The following is a 21,890-nucleotide window of genomic DNA, read 5'->3' as shown; positions in this document are numbered from 1 at the left end:
TGGAATGCCCATGGCGAAATCCAAACTGTTCATTTGCAAAAATTGAATTTTCGTTGATGTGTGACATCATTCTGTTAAGAATAATTCTCTCAAACAGTTTACTTATTGAAGAAAGCAAACTGATTGGTCGATAACTTGAAACTTCAGCTGGGTTCTTATCCGGTTTTAAAATGGGAGTAATTTTTGCATTTTTCCATAATTTGGGAAAATATGCAATTTTGAAGCAGCAATTGAAAATTTTCACTAAAAATTCCATTGTGCTCTCAGGGAGATGTTTGATTAGTATATTAAAGATTCCATCGTCACCAGGTGCTTTCATATTTTTGAAATTTTTAATAATTGATTTAATCTCATTCAAGTTAGTTTCAATTATTTCTGCAGGTAAAAAATTCTGGGAAGAAATTAAATCAAATTGACGTGTGACTTCATTTTCAATTGGACTCACAAAATTCAAATTTGAGTTATGAACACTCTCAAACTGCTGAGCAAGTCTTTGAGCCTTTTGTTCATTGGATACAAGAAAACGTTCACCATCTTTTAAAACTGGAATAGGCTTTGAAGGTTTCTTAAGAATCTTCGACAGCTTCCAAAATGGTTTTGAATATGGTTTCAATTTTTCAACTTTAGTCTCAAAATTTTGATTTCTCAGAAGAGTAAATCTATGTGTAATCTCTTTCTGTTAATCTTTATAAATAGTTTTAAAAACAGGGTCACGAGAACGTTGATATTGACGTCTGCGGACATTTTTCAAACGAATTAGAAGTTGAAGATTTTCGTCAATTATTAATGAATCAAATTTCACTTGAGCCTTTGGAACAGAATAATTCCTGGCATCAACAATTGCACATTTTAATGCTTCCAAAGCGGAATCAATATTCACTTCGTTTTGCAAATCAAGCTCATTATTGAAATTTCTCTCAATATGAGTTTTGTATCTTTCCCAATTAGCCTTGTTATAATTAAAAACAGAGCTCATAGGGTTTAAAACTGATCCATGTGATAAAGAAAAAGTTATTGGAAGATGGTCAGAATCAAAGTCAGCATGTGTGATCAAATCACTACATACATGACTTTGATCTGTTAGCACCAAATCAATTGTTGAAGGGTTTCTTACAGAAGAAAAGCATGTAGGACTATTCGGAGACAAAATAGAATAGTATCCTGAAGAACAATCATTGAATAAAATTTTGCCATTGGAATTACTTTGAGAATTATTCCATGAACGATGTTTAGCGTTAAAATCGCCGATTATAAAAAATTTCGAACGATTTCTGGTGAGTTTTTGTAAATCACCTTTAAAATAATTTTTGAGCTCGCGTGTGCATTGAAATGGTAAATATGCTGCGGCAATAAATAAAATCCCAAGTTCAGTTTGAACTTCAATTCCCAAAGTTTCAATAACTTTCGTCTCAAGATGGGGAAGAGCACGATGTTTGATTCGGCGATGAATAACAATTGCAACTCCACCGCCGGAACCCTGAATCCTATCATATCTATGAACCACTAATTGGGATCATATTTTAATTTTATGTTAGGTTTCAAAAATGTTTCAGTAATAATTGCAATATGCACATTATTTACTGTTAAAAAATTAAAAAGCTCATTCTCATTGGCCTTCAATGAGCGAGCATTCCAATTTAATATTTTAATTGTTTTATTTAAAATCATTGCTAAATTTTAAATTAGAAACAATTTTAATAGTAAAATTTGTGCCTATTTGAATGGCTTCAAACATTGATTTTGCCTGCAACATGGCGTTCATAAGATCGAACATTGCCTGTTGCAAAAAAGAAAGTTTACCTGCCGTAATAGGCCCCAGGCAGTTGACATTAGAAAAAATATTTTCGGCAGCAATATTAGCTGGAGTAATAGGTGTACAATTATTTTCTAGCGTGTTTTGCTTACCCATATTAACGGTCATTTTCGAACTACCAACACTAGGCGGTATAATGTTCGAACTACCTGTAACCTGTGCATAAGTTAAACGGGTATGCAAAGGAGTAGGTAAACTATGCGTCACTGGTACGCTTGGAGAATTTTGTTTTGAAGTTGGTTTTAATTGAGAAATTGAATTTTGTTTACCTTGCCTTGCCTTAACAATTGCTAAACGGACTGGGCATTGATAAAAATTTGACATATGGTTGCCGTTACAATTCGCACAGCGAAAATTTTTACTCTCTTTCACAGGACATGTGTCCTTTTTGTGAGAAGAGTCTCCACAATTAAGACATTTTTGGTCCATGTTACAGAATTTGGAACCATGGCCATAACGTTGGCAAGTACGGCATTGGGTGATATGCTTTTCACCTCCGCCATACTTCCTATAAATTTCCCACTTTACACGCACATTATACAAAGCATGTGCTTTTTCAAAAAATTTTAAGTTGTTAACCTCATTGCGGTTAAAATGAATTAAATAATTAACAAGGGAAATTCCAGTTCTCTGACTGTTTTCGCCTCGTGATTTTTGTTTCATTAGAATAACTTGGGTAGGGGCTATGCCAAGTAAATCTGTTAAAGTAAGTTTGATCTCATCAACGGTTTGATCGTTGGTGAGACCTTTCAAGACAACCTTGAACGGCTTGGCGTTCTTGGTGTCATATGTAAAAAATTTGTACATCTTGTCAGTTAAATACTGAACAAGACGATTACTGAGTCGGCTAATAAGCGACATTCACCTCTACGGCCAATTTGATAGGTAACTTTAACGTCAGAAACAAACGTTGAAAGTTCCTTTTTGAATATATTAAATTCAGAAGAAATAGTTACCACAATAGGTGGAACTTTCTCCTTTTTTAAAGATTTTATATTTTGTATAGTTTCATTATTGGTAACTTCCATTTCACCAGCTTCATGCTCAAGCAAAATATCAAAAGGATTGTCACTACAGACACTCGAAGTGTCAGAAAGAGATGCCTCTCTTTTCCTCCCCGCAGCGGAGCGAGGTTTCTTTTTCCGTCCAGCCATTTCAGGTGATACGAAAAAAGTTAAAACAAATGTTAAATTCAAAAGTAGGTAGTCTTGAGAAATACTGATGGGAAATAACTTTCAGGTAGTCTTTAAAAGACACACTGACAAAACACAAACTTTGAAGCTATAGGCAGTCAAAGACCAGTCCACAAGCAACCGAAAAAACGTCTGATCTGTAGGACAGTTCAAGACGCACTGATTTGGCAACTCTTGATTTTCTTCAACGCAACGATGAAAATACATACAGTTGAAATTTAGGAATTGTAGAAATTCATCTCATATATTTCTGCTGATCCGGAGCGGGGGCCTAGTGAGGTTGGTAACGTCTCCGCCAACCACGCTCGACGCCTGGGTTCGAATCCCACCGCCGACATAGGTGTCGATGGTTGTGAGGTGGCGTGATCCACTCACAACCAACCCAACTGGTCTAGATTCAATCCTAGCCGACACCGGGAGATTTTCTGAGGCGAAAAATCTCTGGGATCACGCCTTCCATCGCATTTAGGAAGTAAAGCCGTTGGCGCCGGTCCGTTAATAAACGGGTCGTGAGTAAGGGACCTGGGTGTGGAGTCGCCTCCCTGGGCGTCGGTAATTGGCCACAACAGTGGCGGAAATAGACCGACGGAGAATAAGCGAGAATAATAAAAAAAAATTCTGCTGATTCAAGCTTGTTTCAGGAAATTTGAGGTGAACATTTCAAAGATTGAAGTATTCTTAGTGTAGTGAGTGATTTTGTTTAGTGATTGAAATAAAAAGTGGTCCGCTAGTGATGAAAAAACTTTGGTTGGCTGCTGAGCGAGTCCTGTTGTAGCCGTATAGAACGATGCGCGGATTTTGTTTTCTGAGATAGGTGATTGAATTAAATGAGTTTTCGAGTGCAGATGCCCGACTATAATATCAAATTTAGTGCTTTTAAGTGAGTTTTTGGGGATTATACTTTATGTGGAATCTGAAGTGAACTAAGAAGAATCCATTCCATGGATTAGCAGAATGGTTTAGGAAGAAAATATGCGTTTTTTCCTGTTTTCAATTGTGTTTACATGTTGAATGAGATGAATATACGGGCTGGTTAAAATGGAGCAGTTCCCCTACTTAAGGAAAAACTGCTTTATTTCTCACGAAGATATTTTTGTCATTGATGAAAAAATCAACATTAGAGATAGGTCCGTAATCGGCTTTACGATGAAGCTTTTTAATAATACCAGAGAACAAGAGCGGTATACTGCCTTAACATCAACATTTCGGATGCATCTCTTCATTTTACCAATCAACTGTATGCAGTTCTTAACTCTCCAGTTATTTTTGTAAAATAAACAACTCAAAATCACAAAGAATGATAATGCTTTATCTAGCCAGAACACATACCCTCAATGGGCACAGTGTTTTTGAAGATATGGAATCAGAATTTTCATCAAACATTTGTTGTGGTACATCTTGATTGAAAGTCAGGCCACTGCTGGGCCTAAACCATGATTTAGATAAGAATAACAAAGTTTGTTTCGTCTATTATTTTTCAAACTTTCACTATCTTATTGGCGAATCATTGTTGAGATTTGCAGGAAATAACACACAGTCAAAACCAGAACATTTTCGCTTTTGAATCTTGTATGAACAAAAAAAAAATACTGTCATGAAGAGGAGGGAGAAAAAGAGCTTGCTTATACATACTCTCATTTCTCTCTGAGAAACTTTGTTGAGGTGTAAGAGAACCTAAAAGAAAAATCCAAAATTTTGGTTGTCACCCGCATGCTTGTCTTTTCTTATCAGAAAAACTCTAGAGTGCAGGAGAACAACTTGCATCACACTAAAGATCAAATCAACACACATACAAGAGGAGAATGACGGACAATTTTTATCTGGTGAGCTTCCAGAAAGCACCGCGGTAAAATCTGAAATCTCACTTGCGAAACAATGAACTATGGTGTACTCTCTCACACGTATGGACATTACCCACAATAATTACTTCCTTAGGGGTCATTCACATACCACGTGGACAGTTTTTTAACGATTTTAAAAGAAACATTGTTGATAAGTATGTATAGGGTAAGCCGTGGTGCGATTCAGCTGTTCATTCTGAAGCATCAGACGCTCGACAGCGTGACCGATCGACCGGGAAGAGGGCCGAAACGTGAGACTAATACAAGGATGGACACGCTAATCATCTGGGAAGTGAAGAAAAACCCACTAACGACCGATCGGTTGCTTAAAGAAAGGTTTTACTGGATCTTTCCATTCGACGACGTTTGGTGGAACGGGATCTAGAGAGCTTGTTCGTCAGGAAGCGACCGATGATCTGCAACACCTACAAAAATAAACGACTTCAATTTGCAAGGGACTACGTCAACAAACCGCTGGAGTTCTTGAAATGTATTATTAAGTCGGCCTAGTCCAAGTATAAGCTGTTTAACAAAAAAAAAGGCAACTCCGAGTGAAGCGGAAAAGTGACAAAGGCCTTCAGGACCGGCTGACTAACAACTGGGCACTGTCCGAGTAAGTATCATCAAAGAATATTGATCGGGTTCAGGATAATACCGGTCTAGGGTGGTTTACCGGTAAAACCGGTAAAACCGAAATTTTTTCAATACCGAAATACCGGTATTGGAGAGACGAAAAAACCGGAATTTTCGGTATTTTTCTTAAAATGGAAAAAAAACTTCCCACAATATTCATAAATCTTTGTTAGGCTAATGAATGCTTCTCACTTAGGTAGTCGCTACAAATCACATGACGATGTATACAGGGTGTAAGGTAGCTCTCTTTAATTAAATCCTTCAAGGGGTGATAGAGGACCCTATTTGATGAAAAAAATCTGCGCATATGGTCAAAATTCAACTACTGCAGAGTTATTCTCTTCTTCTAGTTTTCGGTTATGTTTACCTATAACAAGGTCTATCACAAGAAGTATGATAGCTAGCTCAATTCTGTTGGTTTTCTTGAAAAGCTGAGAAAATTTCGTAATCAATAGTGTCTCAAAAATGTCGAATTAGAAAGAACAAGAAGCCTTTAGAAAGGAACAAATATGAAATCAAATGTTTTTGAGAACTTAACAGCAATTTTTTCTCTGAAATGTGTGATAAACATGGAGTTTGATGTTAACCAAATTAAACATTGGAGTCTACTCTACTAGTTGTTCTTTGACAGCAAGCACCTAATTCTTTTAGTTTAGATACTATTTCACTTTAAAAGCAATCAGCCGCGCCTTCGTTTAGTGTGGTAGAATTCACAATTTTCTGCTCATTTAAGGCAAACATAACCAAAAACTGAAATTAGTGAATAACTCTGCAGTAGTTGACTTTTGACCATATGTGTAGAAGGATTTTTTTCATCAAACATGGTCCTCTATCACCCCTTGAAGGATTTTAAGTGAGCTCCCTAACACCCTGTATAATAATTTAGACATTTAGACAGAAGCAACATTATATATATATATTAATTTTTCCTCACCTATTTACCAATTTTTGTTATCTTTTTGTTTTTTCTGCTCGGATTCAGACAATGTGTTTGTGTGTATCGATAATATGTCAAAAAACTTCATATCAATAAAGCATTCATTTTTTAAGTAGAACAGCTTATCTCTTCACACACTCATACTCACAGAGGCAACGCGTGGGTAGGTTCAAAACCTACCAGTTTAACTACAAATTATGAGGCAGTAATTACATTTATGTTAGCGAAAAAACGCAAGACATTATTCATTTTGTGCTATTTAAAAGTAAAACTAAAAAAATTATAAATAGATATAAATTTGGATTAGGAATTTATGTTTTGTTGAGACAAAGTGTTTACAGGATGAAATAATCAACCAATAAAGATTTTATCCTAAAAATTACTGCTCCTTGAAAAAGTGAAATTTGAATAGCTGTAGCATGGTCAAAGCTTCGTCGCCCGTACCGCAGCGGGCTTTTATTAGCAACTAGCTGAATGTACCCGGCCTCACTCGTGTACAAGTTTCTATATTTTTCTATATTTTTTATCAACCTCTCATTTCAAATATTTATTTCTATTTCAGTTACAAACTTGTTCATATGCCACATTTTTCGTTTCTCCATTAGAAGCTAAAGTTAATGAAATAATAATAATAATAATAATAATAAATAATTTGGACGAATTGTTTAAAGAGCATCGAACAGAATAAAGAAGTATTTACCTTCGATTCATTCGGATTTGTAAAAAGTAAATTCTGGTCTGATCGTGATATCTTTTTTTATTTAATTCATATACTCTTCTCAACAGTTTCAAATATTGTTTTTCTACGAAATTTAATGTTGTTCACTAATTTGAAACTTAGTTTTGCGATGTGAAAGAAAATTTAAATAAAAATTGCATGTTTTTTTTTGTTAATACATTAGTTTCGAAATTATGTTCTTCGTAATCATTTCACTAGATTCCATTGGAGTTTTTCAAACACTGTTATCCAGTGTTGTATCTGGATCGTATACCACAAGAGATCAAAACCAAAGATCAATGGTCGCAGAGGTCCTAATTTTATAAAAAAAATCTGGATCGTAATGAAGCAGAGGTACTCATAAATGCAAAAACATAATCATGCAGCGACAAGCCCATACATAGATGCAACCTGAGACGCTAAGCAAAAAATAAATTTCAAATCCAAATTTATGTAGGTAACGTTTTCGGCAGTGGCTTACTTCGGCAGGTTTTTGCATAAGACTGCGGCAGAAAACCACTACCGAAGACGTTCGACACCCCATATCTTTAATTATTTTTCAGTTTTATTTTTAAATAGTACAGGGAAAATAACTTGCGTTTTTTTTCGCGGACAATCATCATTACTTCCCCGAACTATGATTTTAACCCTTAAATGCGCACGACGTTAAAAAATCATCTAAAAACATAAAATCTTTGTTTAACAGTTTTACTGCTCTAAAACTAACCAATATGCATAAGAAAACTGAAATATTTACTTTTTAATATGCAAATATTACCATGTTGTTTTTAAACAACACTGTGACTTTATCAATTACATTTGTAACTTTAAAATTGACCTTTTGTTAGTATAATTACTGATAATTCAGACATTTTCACTAACCACTAACCTTATTTTAAAATATATTTTCAAAGACTAAAGGTGCTCAAAGGTGCTGACTACCAGTCGGGAATCTCGCCATGTTTTTTTCGTTTCTGAGATTTTGACAGCAAAAATAAAAACAAAACATTCAAATACAGTACTTCCAGCTGTTAAGTTTTTTTCGTTAGAGTCTAGAGAGCTGTTCTAGTGAATTATATTTCTAAAAAATACTAAAATACGAATATTTTAAAACGTTTTCAGTAGTGTTGTTGTAAACAACATTGCGCATTTAAGGGTTAAGAACTTTGTAGTTGAAAAAGTAGGTTTAAAGACCACGAGTCACCCCTGGTTTGTATTAATCCGAAAGAAATAAAAATACCGGTTTTTTACCGGTTTTATCGGTTTTTATTTTTATGAATACCGAAATACCGGTTTTTCGAAAAGACGGTAATACCGACCACCCTATACCGGTCGCTTTTGTAGCATAGAAACCGAAACCTCGGAACTTTTGCTATGTAACTGTGGTGCATTATACATGAACAAAATCAAACTTCTGAACAAGGGTTGCATTTAACCTAGTGAAATTGGGTCTGCTAATCCTCGGAAGGTAATAGACTTTATTAAGCACATTATACCTGACTGGGAGCGTGTCGAAACAACTGGTCAGCACTCGATCAATAGTGGGTGGCTGATAATCCTATATAGCACGTATAATAAGGGGGATATACTACAAAAGTTCTAAATAATAGATGCAGTAGTTCAATTACAATAATTAGTAATTTTGTCTGGATTTATCGTGTCGTGTTTTCTTTCGGCCTTTTGGCCAATTGTGATCGTTATGTCTTGTTTGCTTGTTTCCAGTGTGTGCGGAGCAGGGAATAACAAGAGACCTAGAATCATCCCGTGTCATCGGTAAATGGCAATCCAAAATCAACGCTTCTCTTCAAAATTATCAATCAATTGATAAAAAAGAGAGTGGAAAGAGAATTATCACTGGATTAACCACACTGCATTAACCACCATTACATTGATTGACCCCAATCGAGTGTATTCCCAAACCTATTGCAAAAATTACATTAACATAAGACAGGCTGTAGTAATTCTACATTAACTTGCGGTCGTGTCTTATGAACAACCTGTTTAACTATTTTTGCAGGTACATTAACATCAATAAGAACGAAAAAAATTTTTTTCTCATGCGGTAAGAAAGGTTAATAAGCAAAGCCTTGGTGCTACATTCCGATTCGGAACTTGACCTTCTGTTTACTATACACAGACTTCGCAGCCAACCGTTAAGTGTACTGGACATTTGCGGGGCTAGCGCAACGATCCTACTGACACTAACAGTCTCTCCCGAGTCGAGACTCGAACCTACGACGACTGGCTTGTTAGGCCAGCATCGGGATAAGGTTAATATGCATGAGAATTTCCTTAAATTTCTAATTTTCTAAACCTATAATTTTCCTAAAATCTAAGGAACCTGGCTTGAATGTCATGTGTACAGTTCCTACAAATTAATGCCATGTAGTGGAAATAATATGAATGTTATAACTGGAGTACATGAGTCTTATTTTTTCGATCACAAACCAATTTTTGAATGCTGTCTAGAAGCAATCAATTTTTTTTTTTAAATAATCAAACGTGGGGACAGTACAGTAATAGATAACAATGATGCTGATTTCACACTAGAACAGCAAATATGTATTCAATGCGGTTCTACTTATTCGCTTTATTTTCAGAAATCGCAGGACCTAGATTTATGAATCAGCATCAAGTTTTTTTTTTATGAATTGAAGCAAACTTCTACAAACCTGCTCTCAAAATATAGTTCAGAATTATACAGGAAAAAAATATACCTATTGATGAAAGGTGTCAGTTTAATTCTATCTCAAATGCATTATCTGAAAATGAAGGTTCTCCACGATCTTTGAGAATTTTGGATTTTCAGAGTGTAGGCGAGAACATTATTCTTTTCGAAGGCCTAAAGACTTTGTAAATCTTGCTGCGATAACGAGAAGTGGAATAACATGGATACTATGTTTGCACTTAGTCTTAAATTAGAAAGCAATATTTATATGTTACATGAGCAAATTGTATCATTCATAGAGATAAGTGACTTTTCACCTGCGCACACTAGTAAGTGAAAAGTTGCTCCAACACTTTTTCCTCATTTTGCCGATTACGTTCACCAGCAACTTAAGATTCCTGGTCACAAATTTAAAACATAAAATAAGCGTCCAACTGGAAAATTTTCCAGCTGTTCAAAACGTGGCATTGCAAACAAAACAGCGATTTATTTGTGTTTTTCTCAACGGGTGGCACTAACACATTCGTACGTAAATAGGTCTATACATCTTTGGTAAAGCTTTTCAAAATATCTGCATCGCTAATTGTTTTACATTTGCACACTGTGGGATTAGATTTTCCTATAATGCTTGAATCTAGAAAATCTATAACGAGCGTCTTAGCAGAGTGATTGAGATCAATCAAAGAAATAGTTATCGGTTTCCGTTATACTCTACTAAATTTTTTGGAAATAAATATTGAAATTCAGTCCGCAAATATATATTTCGACTGTGACGTACAGTCTTCCTCAGTGGACTTATGTGGACTGGTAAAGAGCAAAGCGTAAATCCTGTTTTTTTATTTGTAGTAGGTAGAAATGAAAATTTAGCACCCTTAATTGGAGTTAGGTAGGGAATTATGCGGTCGATTGTTTACCGTACCATGTCTGGGGTTTTTGGGAAGCAGATTGAATAGCCATGAGGGGTGATTACCTGCGTCTTTATTGAGAAGCGTGCGTGAAATATATATTTGCGGACTGAATTTCAATATTTATTTCCAAAAAATTTAGTAGAGTATAATGCTTGGCTCCCGAAAGCTTCAAATGTTTCTTACTCTTCGCAAATCTAGGTTCAACGTACAATTTAGTATATATTTTATAAGAAGTGAGGACGAAAGCTTCGAAAGCTAGAAAAGGAGTTGAGTAAGAGTTTCTTCTAAAATTTGGTTCAAATTTTCAAAAAAAAGCTAAAGGGTAATTTTGTTACACCAGTTAAGACGCACTACGAAGAGTGTAAAGATTATGAAAAGTTGTCGATGATTGTTGATTTCCTTTGAGAAATGAACAGCGATACGCAAAAAGAGGGATAGAGAAGAAGAAAGAGCAGTGAGAGAGAAAAATTATTCAGAAAGTAAAATATCCCATGTCTAAAACATACTTTGGTCTTTTAAGCCCCCTTCTTTACAACTTTTATGTAAATGACATCGACGAATGTCTGGCAAATTCATGCACGATAAGACAACTTGCAGACGACAGTGTAATCTCTGTTACAGGAGCCAAAGCTGCCGATTTGCAAGGACCATTGCAAGATACCTTGGACAATTTGTCTGCTTGGGCTTTACAGCTAGGTATCGAATTCTCTCCGGAGAAGACTGAGATAGTAGTTTTTTCTAGGAAGCATGAACCTGCTCAGCTTCAAACACAATTAATGGGTAAAACGATTTCTCAGGTTTTGGTACACAAATATCTTGGTGTCTGGTTCGACTCTAAAGGCACCTGGGGTTGTCACGTGAGGTATCTGATGAAAAAATGTCAACAAAGAGTGAATTTTCTTCGTACAATAACCGGACAATGGTGGGGAGCCCATCCAGGAGACCTTATAAGGCTTTACCAAACAACGATATTGTCTGTTATTGAATACGGGTGTTTCTGCTTCCGCTCCGCAGCAAACACACATTTGATCAAACTGGAGCGAATACAATATCGTTGTTTGCGTATCGCCTTAGGTTGCATGCAGTCGACCCATACGATGAGTTTGGAGGTTTTAGCTGGAGTACTACCATTGAAAAACCGCTTCTGGAGCCTGTCTTCTCGTATTCTAATCAAATGTGAGGTCTTGAACCGTCCCGTGATTGAAAATTTTGAAAGGTTAATCGAACTTAATTCTCAAACCCGTTTTATGACATTGTATTTCAATCACATGTCCCAAAATATTAACCCTTCTTCGAATATTCCAAATCGTGTCGACTTATCAAATACTTCTGATTCTACTGTGTTTTTCGATACATCCATGATAGAAGAAACTCGTGGAATCCCGGATCATTTACGCGTGCAGCAGATCCCTAAAATTTTTTCCAATAAATATCGAAACATCAACTGCGACAATATGTACTACACTGACGGATCACTTCTTGATGGGTCCACTGGCTTCGGTATCTTCAATAACAATTTAACCGTCTCCCATAAGCTCGATAATCCTGCTTCTGTTTACGTCGCAGAATTAGCTGCAATTCAGTACACCCTAGGGATTATCGAAAAAATGCCCACGGACCATTATTTCATCTTTACGGACAGTCTCAGTTCCATTGAGGCTCTCCGATCGATGAAAGATGTTAAGCACTCTCCGTATTTCCTGGGGAAAATACGGGAACATCTGAGTGCTTTATCCGAAAAATCTACCCAGATTACCTTAGCGTGGGTCCCTTCTCACTGCTCGATACCGGGTAATGAGAAAGCGGACTCTTTGGCTAAGGTGGGCGCAACAAACGGTGATATTTATGAAAGACCAATTGCCTTTAATGAATTTTTCGCACTTGTACGTCAGAATACGATCATCAGTTGGCAAAATGCTTGGACCAGAGGGGAATTGGGAAGGTGGTTACATTCCATAATCCCCAAAGTATCGACGAACCCGTGGTTCAAGGGGTTGGATGTAGGTCGGGATTTCATTTGCGTGATGTCCCGGCTTATGTCCAATCACTATAGATTTGACGCGCATCTCCGTCGTGTTGGGCTCGGGGAAAGTGGTATCTGTGCCTGTGGTGAAGGTTATCACGACATAGAGCATGTGGTTTGGTCATGCCCTGTACACCGTGACGCCAGGTCTAAATTAATAGCTTCCCTGCAGGCCGAGGGTAGACAGCCGGCTGTTCCTGTTCGTGATGTCTTGGCGAGCCGTGACCTATCCTACATGTCCCTTATATACGTTTTCCTGAAATCCATCCACGCCCCAGTCTAGTCCCGTTCCCCTCCGTCTACACCCAACAAAACGACAAGAACACGTTTGAACCTTAAGCACAAAACCAGCAACCAGACCCCGCACAATAGAACCAGGACCCAAGGACTACGAGCCTCTGTCCCAACTCACGACATCGTGGCTCAGCAGAACGAATCCATACATGCCATTCGACGATTATCAGACGACCATTGAACAACAAAACACTGATTGGAAATCCCATGCTAGTTTTAAGTTAGACTTAATTTCAGCTCGTAGTCGGCAGCGAGGATAAAAAATTTGCTTTAGTTTTTAAGTCATCAGATATAATTGGCGCCGTTAAACATTAAATTGTATTTGTGCCGTGTCAAATAAATGTTATGTGAAGAAAAAAAAAAAAAACATACTTTGGTCAAAACTCTACAGTTCAAGCAACAAATAGAAGATCGCACTTAGCATGATTTTCAAAGATCTCTGGGGCTTTCATTTGAGCATGAGAACATCAAAATCGTAATAAGCGTTCTGTAAAAAGAGTGTTTTTTCTGTTATTTTTCTTTTTTGGGTCGATTTTGATATACTACACATATAAACAACATATTTACACATACATACGTACAGACACACATACACAAATATACATAAATTGATCAACTCGTCGATCTGAGTAAATTGGTATACAACACATGGCTCTCCGTGCCATTAATTTTGCCTTAAAAATTAAATGTCTTATATAAAAAATACTCTTTGATCAATATTTTAAAATCTAAGCCACTAATCAAAAATCCACTCGGTAGCATTCTGGGGGAGCACAGTAGCTTTCGTTTGCGTATAAGATCATTAAAATTAGATATTGCTTTCTGTAAAAAGGTGCGTTAGTATTTTGCGGCACATACATACAGACAACATACATACACACACACACACACACATACACACACACACACGAACAGACATTGCCCAGTTCGTCGAGCTGAGTCGAATGGTATATAAGATTCGGCCCTCCGGATCATGGATCTATTTTGCGTTTTTCGACCGATTTTATAACCTTTGTTTAGTATAACAAAGGTAAAAAGCTGTCTATGATTCTTATTTTGTTAAAAATGAATGGATATAAACAAGACAAGAGAGAGAGAGAGAGTAAGAGAGAAAAAGAAAGTAAGAGAGAAAGAGAGAGAAATTTGTTTCTGACTGAAAGTCTTCGAAAATATTAAAACAGTTCAATGTCAAAAATATTTTTTGTCCATTATCATGAATCTTCAGTAGCTCAGTAATCTTCAGAACCAGTAACTCTTCAGAAACTCAAGCCAGTAGGATATTAGGGGAGCCCAGCAGCCTTTATTTGCGCCTAAGAACATCAAAATCGGATAACGCGTTTTGTAAATAATATGTGTCATGATGTATCATTACATACATACACACAAAATACATACACACATATCGGCACACATACACACGCATACAGGCATTGCTCAACTCACCGAGCTGAGTCGATTGGCATTTCAAACTTAGTCCTCCCCAGATCGATTTTGCGTGTAAAGTTAAATATCCCATGTAAGAAAATACTCTTCAATCAATATCTTAAAATCTAAGCCATTAATCAAAAATCCACACGGTAGCATTCTGGGGGACCACAGTAGCTTTCGTTTGCGTATAAGATCATCAAAATCGGATATTGCGTTCTATAATAAAGATGCGTTAGTATTTTGCGGCACATACATACAGACAACATACACACACACACACACACACACACACACACACACACACACACACACACATACACACGAACAGACATTGCTCAGTTCGTCGAGCTGAGTCGAATGGTATATACGATTCGGCCCTCCGGATCATGGATCTATTTTGCGTTTTTCGACCGATTTTATAACCTTTGTTTAGTATAACAAAGGTAAAACTCCCGTATAATAAACCAGCCAATGAAATCAATCTTATATGATGATAATCAACTTCTTTCTTTCCAGCAACAGGCTCGGTTGAAAATACTTCTCAGCCTGATTCAGCAACAATGTGGTGGCGATACCTTGTTGACATAACAAATGAGTACAAAATCCTGCGTGGGATGCTGTCTTACTTCGCCTTGTGGCCGCTGGGATGCATTCTACAACAGACCTTCGAGCGTAAACGATGGCATAATTATGACTGGGATCGATGTCTTCGGTATGCAAAGTGGTTTATTCTAGTTTCGAAATCGCTGACCGGCTAAATTTACTGCAGGTATAGCATGTACGTTTGTATCCGCCCCGATGCTGTACTCGTGGATGCGCCTGGCAAACATCATGTGGCCTCGAACAGACTTTCGGTCGTCTCTAACGAAAGCATTCACCGAACAAGCTGCGTTCGATCCGTTTGCGATCGTTTTTTTTCTTCTACGGGATGAGTATTCTAGAGCGCAAAAGTCAACAACAGGCTGCGCAGGAGGTTTGTTAGAAATTAGTCCAATTTCATGTATAATTTTTTTTACACAGTATACTTTCTCCAGGTTCAGAATAAATTCTGGGACACCTACAAAGTGGGATTTTTCTATTGGCCCGTCGTGCAAACAGTAAACTTTTCACTGATCCCAGCCAAAAACCAAATAATAGCAGCCGGATTTTTCAGCTTGATCTGGACCACTTTTTGGCCTATATAAAAGCCATGAATTCCGAACCAACTGAAGTTGAGTCTGTTATGCAAAAAGATCCGCGATCGTACGAGTCTTGTTTGATAAGTCAGTAATGGAAATAGTACACGCAATATTTAGTATCACATTAGAAACAAACTTTTTCTCAGCACTGTATATTACCTATTGTTTTGTTGATTCAAGTTCGATTCATTTCGCATAACTTTTTCTCTGATTTCGCACGACAGTTGTGTGAAATGCATGCGCGAAATTTGTACAATGAATTTTATGATATAGATCGAAATCAGAATATAGAGTAAGGAACTTGTTTCAGGCAGCTTATGCAGCCTCCTGTGTATTGGAACGAAATACTCGAAACGTGTAAAATGAAATAATAAGAATTAAATATATCAGTTTGTCTACTATTATTTTCTCTGTCAGTACTGTTTTCATATTATAAAACCGATTTAGAAAACTTCAACGATAATCGATACGTATGTGATGGAACAAGCTTTGAAACTCAGTAATCAATTCTTACAAAATTTTGAAATTTAATTACACTTTCTAGTGCGTACAAAAAACATGCGAAAGTGAATCTGGTTGCCAGAATTATTCGAAAGCATGTATAAGCAAAATTTATTTATTTACTGCTGTTCTCTTTGCGTATCTCTATTAACACAGCTTTTGTAATAAACAGTGAAAAATTTTAACGCACTCGTGGTTTTCAATTTCAACCAACCAGCGAGTGGTTCGCAAAGTGGATGCAAAGCTAGACCCAGTTGTCTCCCGTTAGGTAAGAGTCAAGTCATCCGTCAGCCGCAGTGAAAACAAGTCTCGCCAAACATGTGAAAAGTGAATATGTAAACAAGCCAAATTTTCTCGTTTTTTTATTAATACAATAAGATATATTTACCAATATGATTTGCTGCTTGGAGAGAATTGTTTTAATCAAACAATCTTCTTCTTACCAGTACATAAAGCTGGTTCACTAGAAACGTGAAATTGTGGCCTTTTTTACATTTGGCACATGGACCCTTTTAACATTTACCATTTAAAATTTTATGAAGATTTACTAGCAAATACTCGTATATTACGTAATGCGGAATTCGGCTATTTTCAATCACGATTAATTTACGATTATCTGCTTTTTAACTGAGCTAGAGCAAATGATCAGTATACGTTGTTTTAATCGTTTTTTGAACGAACAACTGCATATTTATAGTTGCTACGATGTAATAAACAGGACTTTTCGAAACCAATTTGTTCTTGTTGACCCGCCTCGATAACAGTTTTTCCTCTACAACGAAAGTGAAAAGTAACACATTTTGACAGAAAAAAATTGTGCGGATGCAGTCGATCTTAAGCCTGTATCACACTCTTTGTTCAATCGTCAAATATTTGACCTTTTGACATAATGCTCAAATTTATTTGACATCAAGATTGTTGTTTGCCCTAGAGATACTCAGAGAGAGAGAGAGAGATAAGCGATGAAAAAACCGCAAATTTGGCAACTAGGTTTCACATGTCAGAGGTACCAGATCTCTTCTCAAAGCGCAATATGGACTAACTTAATCATTTGACTCGTATAACTGATTGTAACGGTGGAACTCCTGAGAAATAATAAAGTGCATCACAAAAACCGTGAAGGTGTTAAATTTTATGTTCATGTTTAATTTCATATACTTTCACCATAATTGATCATTATTTTGTTGACCATACAAAAGGTTTGTGAATCACCAGTTTAAAATCACTATGATACAGCAATTTTGGAGCACTCTCAATTCATTGTTTAGCAATAGAACATGAAAAACGTGTAAAGAAAAATATACCCTTTATTGTACCTGATTGCAATACCTATAAATGTGTTACCTTTCTTGTTCGTTTGGCTCAGATTTTGACATGTTCATTTGGCACACAACATTCTCTTCGCATATCTCTCCGTCTGAGAATCGCTAGTTTGCCCGTGTTTGTCACATGTAAAAATTGGAGAGTGGCAAACAATTATCTTTGACCCAATTTCAAAAAGTGACAAATATTTGACGCTTGGTCAAAGAGTGTAATCCAGGTTTTGCTCATTCGTCCGACGGAACTGAATTTTTTTCCTAATTAATAATTTAACATCTTTAATTTAACACCTAGTTTCCATATCCTATTATTATCAATACATTTGCCACGGCATTTGTTCTTCCTTGTGAATCTGATCAATAGAAGCTGATAGCAATATTAAATATCGGTCATCCCATGTCAAGTGATCAGGCAAACGCAACGACCCTCTCCGATTCACTTCAAAATGAATAAAATGACTTGTTTTGGGTCGAAATTGGAAAATCCAGAGTTTTGGGCCAATCGGACAACGCCCCTTCAATTGCGGGGCCTTCTATTTTTGTATTTTTTGACAAAAAATCATTTTCCATGTTTTGGGAAAACATCATATCTCAGAGACCGTAAGAGCTACAGACAATATTAGATATTTTTTTTAAAGGTTATTAAACTAACAATCGAATGACATCATTAGATTTTGCAAACAGTGTTGCCAATATTGATATTTTTACGTTTAAAAACTAAAACTTCGTTTATCTCGAAACACCCCCAATTTTTTTTTTTTAGATCTGATGTCACCGATGTGTTCAGCGGAAAGTTTTACATAAGAATCACCTATCTACAAAATGCAATATGCGCCGTTGCGGGGATATTCAACTTTAAAGATAACGTGTTCGGTAAATTCCAACAGTTCAATTGAAATAGGTACTCGATCAGAGCTTGACAATGCCTTCATTAAAATTGTAGCGTCAGTTTGAGGTGTCGCCGAATGCATTCCTCGCATCCCTGGAACAGATTTAACTGAATCGAACCTGGCAGCACTGACAACTGGCAGATTTTATCGCTCGTTTTATTACAAATTTGAAATTTTTCTTTGAGTAGCCGAACCATTTCCTCTCCAGCACTTTCTAGATCTTCATTTTGCTGACAAAAAACAGCCTCAAAAGATTTTTTTAAAGCTTTTGATGCCCTGAGCATTTTTTCTCCACTGTATCTATTCGATCGTTTGATCTTCGACTCACTAACAGGTGATTGCCCAAGAGATTGCAAAACCGTGTTAAGGCAAACCAGCTGTGTCTTTACTATTGTAGTATAATACTACTTGTATTAAAATAGGTTCAAAACAATTTCCAATAGAACAAAACAATAATGACATCGCTGAAGTTAGCTAATCATTTCATTTCCAACATTTTCATCACAGACTAACAGACATAACACTTCGAACGGATTTTCAATAAAATCATCGTTCGAATAATACCAGTACTTTACGTTAGTAACACTAGCACCATCTACTGCCGTGCTCACACGGCGTGTTGTTTTCCGACACAAAGGCTAGCGTACGTGCATGTGTCAAATTGCGAACCACAAAAAATGTATGAGATTGCATGACAGCGCCCCAGACGGGGTTATCGCGCGGTGATATTAGCTCGATTGGAAATTTGAAATGATCGTTTTTTTGTGGCGATGGAGCTAGGTTCCAGTGTTACGTATGTTAGTCTGTGTTTTCATGTTGTAAAAAATATAGTGTGAAAAATCCTTTTACTCAGCTCATGCGGAGTTTCCAATTCTTCAGCTAAATGATCCAACTCACCAGTATCTACAACAAGGAAATAATGAATGTCACTATAATGCTTGTAACATTACTTGTGCTGAGGTATACTATTTACAGTCATGGAGAAAATAATAAATACACTTACAGTTTTGGTTAATTTGCCATATTTTGGGCACTGATTTTAGTTGATATATGATGTTTTGTTACATCATTACGATCAGCAGACACTCTCTTTCAGAGAGGAACGGAGAAATAACTGGAATTTTTCTGTGTCGGTGATTCCGAAAATTTTTTGCGTGAGTTAGTGCTTTTTAAGGTGGCGAAAAAAATAAATACACTATTGAAATATATATACAAAACATTCCAAATAAGCTATATTTATCTACAAATCGTTAGCAAAGTGACCTTTTATGTTACAAAACTCGCTTTCAATATGTTGTGGCTTGTCCTTTGTTTTGTAAAACCATATTCAATCTTCGTGGTATGATTCAATACTGTATGTTTAGGATCGTTTTACTGCCTAAAGATCAAGCAAAGTGGCATATTTTCTTCGGCATACGGAAGCAAAATCGACCACCTAGGTACACAGGAAACTTATCTCTACTTCAAAAGCGACACATTTTGGCAAGAACTGAATTTTCTAAAAAGTTCTTAGACTAGGGGGCAACTAAATGGCACATCGTGTCTTGGTAGGATGAGTCGAAATTCAACCTTTTTGGTCCAAACGGTCAGCAACTGGTGGGAAGACCGGTAAATATTGCCTTCAACGCACAAATAACCAAGAAAATAGTCAAATTTGGAAGTGACCACAAAATGGTGTGGTGCTGTTTTTTGATGCTGGTGTGGAACCCATTCATTTTATAACATAGACTATGAATACTAATGACTATGTAGATATTTTACGTAGCGTGATGCTTCCGTATGCCAAAGAAAACATGCCTCTCCGTTGGAAGGTAACGATCCTAAACATACAGCATTGAAAACTTGAAGATGGTTTTCAGAGGAAAATATAAAATTGTTGGATTAGCCAGCATAGTCTCCTAACTTTATCCGTATCAAAAACCTATGGAAGATTGTTAAGTTCTACGTTGCAAAGCATCATCTAAAGAATGAAACAGACCTATGGAACGACGTACAGGCATAAGATATAAGATATATTTACCAATATGATTTGCTGCTTGGAGAGAATTGTTTTAATCAAACAATCTTCTTCTTACCAGTACATAAAGCTGGTTCACTAGAAACGTGAAATTGTGGCCTTTTTTACATTTGGCACATGGACCCTTTTAACATTTACCATTTAAAATTTTATGAAGATTTACTAGCAAATACTCGTATATTACGTAATGCGGAATTCGGCTATTTTCAATCACGATTAATTTACGATTATCTGCTTTTTAACTGAGCTAGAGCAAATGATCAGTATACGTTGTTTTAATCGTTTTTTCAACGAACAACTGCATATTTATAGTTGCTACGATGTAATAAACAGGACTTTTCGAAACCAATTTGTTCTTGTTGACCCGCCTCGATAACAGTTTTTCCTCTACAACGAAAGTGAAAAGTAACACATTTTGACAGAAAAAAATTGTGCGGATGCAGTCGATCTTAAGCCTGTATCACACTCTTTGTTCAATCGTCAAATATTTGACCTTTTGACATAATGCTCAATTTTATTTGACATCAAGATTGTTGTTTGCCCTAGAGATACTCAGAGAGAGAGAGAGAGATAAGCGATGAAAAAACCGCAAATTTGGCAACTAGGTTTCACATGTCAGAGGTACCAGATCTCTTCTCAAAGCGCAATATGGACTAACTTAATCATTTGACTCGTATAACTGATTGTAACGGTGGAACTCCTGAGAAATAATAAAGTGCATCACAAAAACCGTGAAGGTGTTAAATTTTATGTTCATGTTTAATTTCATATACTTTCACCATAATTGATCATTATTTTGTTGACCATACAAAAGGTTTGTGAATCACCAGTTTAAAATCACTATGATACAGCAATTTTGGAGCACTCTCAATTCATTGTTTAGCAATAGAACATGAAAAACGTGTAAAGAAAAATATACCCTTTATTGTACCTGATTGCAATACCTATAAATGTGTTACCTTTCTTGTTCGTTTGGCTCAGATTTTGACATGTTCATTTGGCACACAACATTCTCTTCGCATATCTCTCCGTCTGAGAATCGCTAGTTTGCCCGTGTTTGTCACATGTAAAAATTGGAGAGTGGCAAACAATTATCTTTGACCCAATTTCAAAAAGTGACAAATATTTGACGCTTGGTCAAAGAGTGTAATCCAGGTTTTGCTCATTCGTCCGACGGAACTGAATTTTTTTCCTAATTAATAATTTAACATCTTTAATTTAACACCTAGTTTCCATATCCTATTATTATCAATACATTTGCCACGGCATTTGTTCTTCCTTGTGAATCTGATCAATAGAAGCTGATAGCAATATCAAATATCGGTCATCCCATGTCAAGTGATCAGGCAAACGCAACGACCCTCTCCGATTCACTTCAAAATGAATAAAATGACTTGTTTTAGGTCGAAATTGGAAAATCCAGAGTTTTGGGCCAATCGGACAACGCCCCTTCAATTGCGGGGCCTTCTATTTTTGTATTTTTTGACAAAAAATCATTTTCCATGTTTTGGGAAAACATCATATCTCAG

At 36.4% G+C, this 21,890-nt stretch overlaps 2 protein-coding genes across 6 annotated transcripts in view; one reads left to right on the top strand and one right to left on the bottom strand.

The window, feature by feature from the left end:
* LOC129718788 (uncharacterized) overlaps window positions 1–21,890 on the bottom strand; it is a 99,904-nt gene that overhangs the window by 39,059 nt on the left and 38,955 nt on the right. The gene's annotated exons all lie outside the window — the stretch shown is intronic.
* LOC129718789 (uncharacterized) lies at window positions 4,402–18,064 on the top strand. The gene is given in 6 exon segments (XM_055669871.1): window positions 4,402–5,460; window positions 14,973–15,168; window positions 15,226–15,377; window positions 15,379–15,429; window positions 15,491–15,626; window positions 15,629–18,064. Coding segments are annotated over 5 exon segments (558 nt in total). The 5' UTR covers window positions 4,402–5,460; window positions 14,973–15,047; the 3' UTR covers window positions 15,727–18,064.

Source organism: Wyeomyia smithii, chromosome 1, assembly GCF_029784165.1.
Source record: "Wyeomyia smithii strain HCP4-BCI-WySm-NY-G18 chromosome 1, ASM2978416v1, whole genome shotgun sequence".
NCBI classification, from domain to species: domain Eukaryota; kingdom Metazoa; phylum Arthropoda; class Insecta; order Diptera; family Culicidae; genus Wyeomyia; species Wyeomyia smithii.
This window is presented reverse-complemented; position numbering and strand designations above follow the sequence as displayed.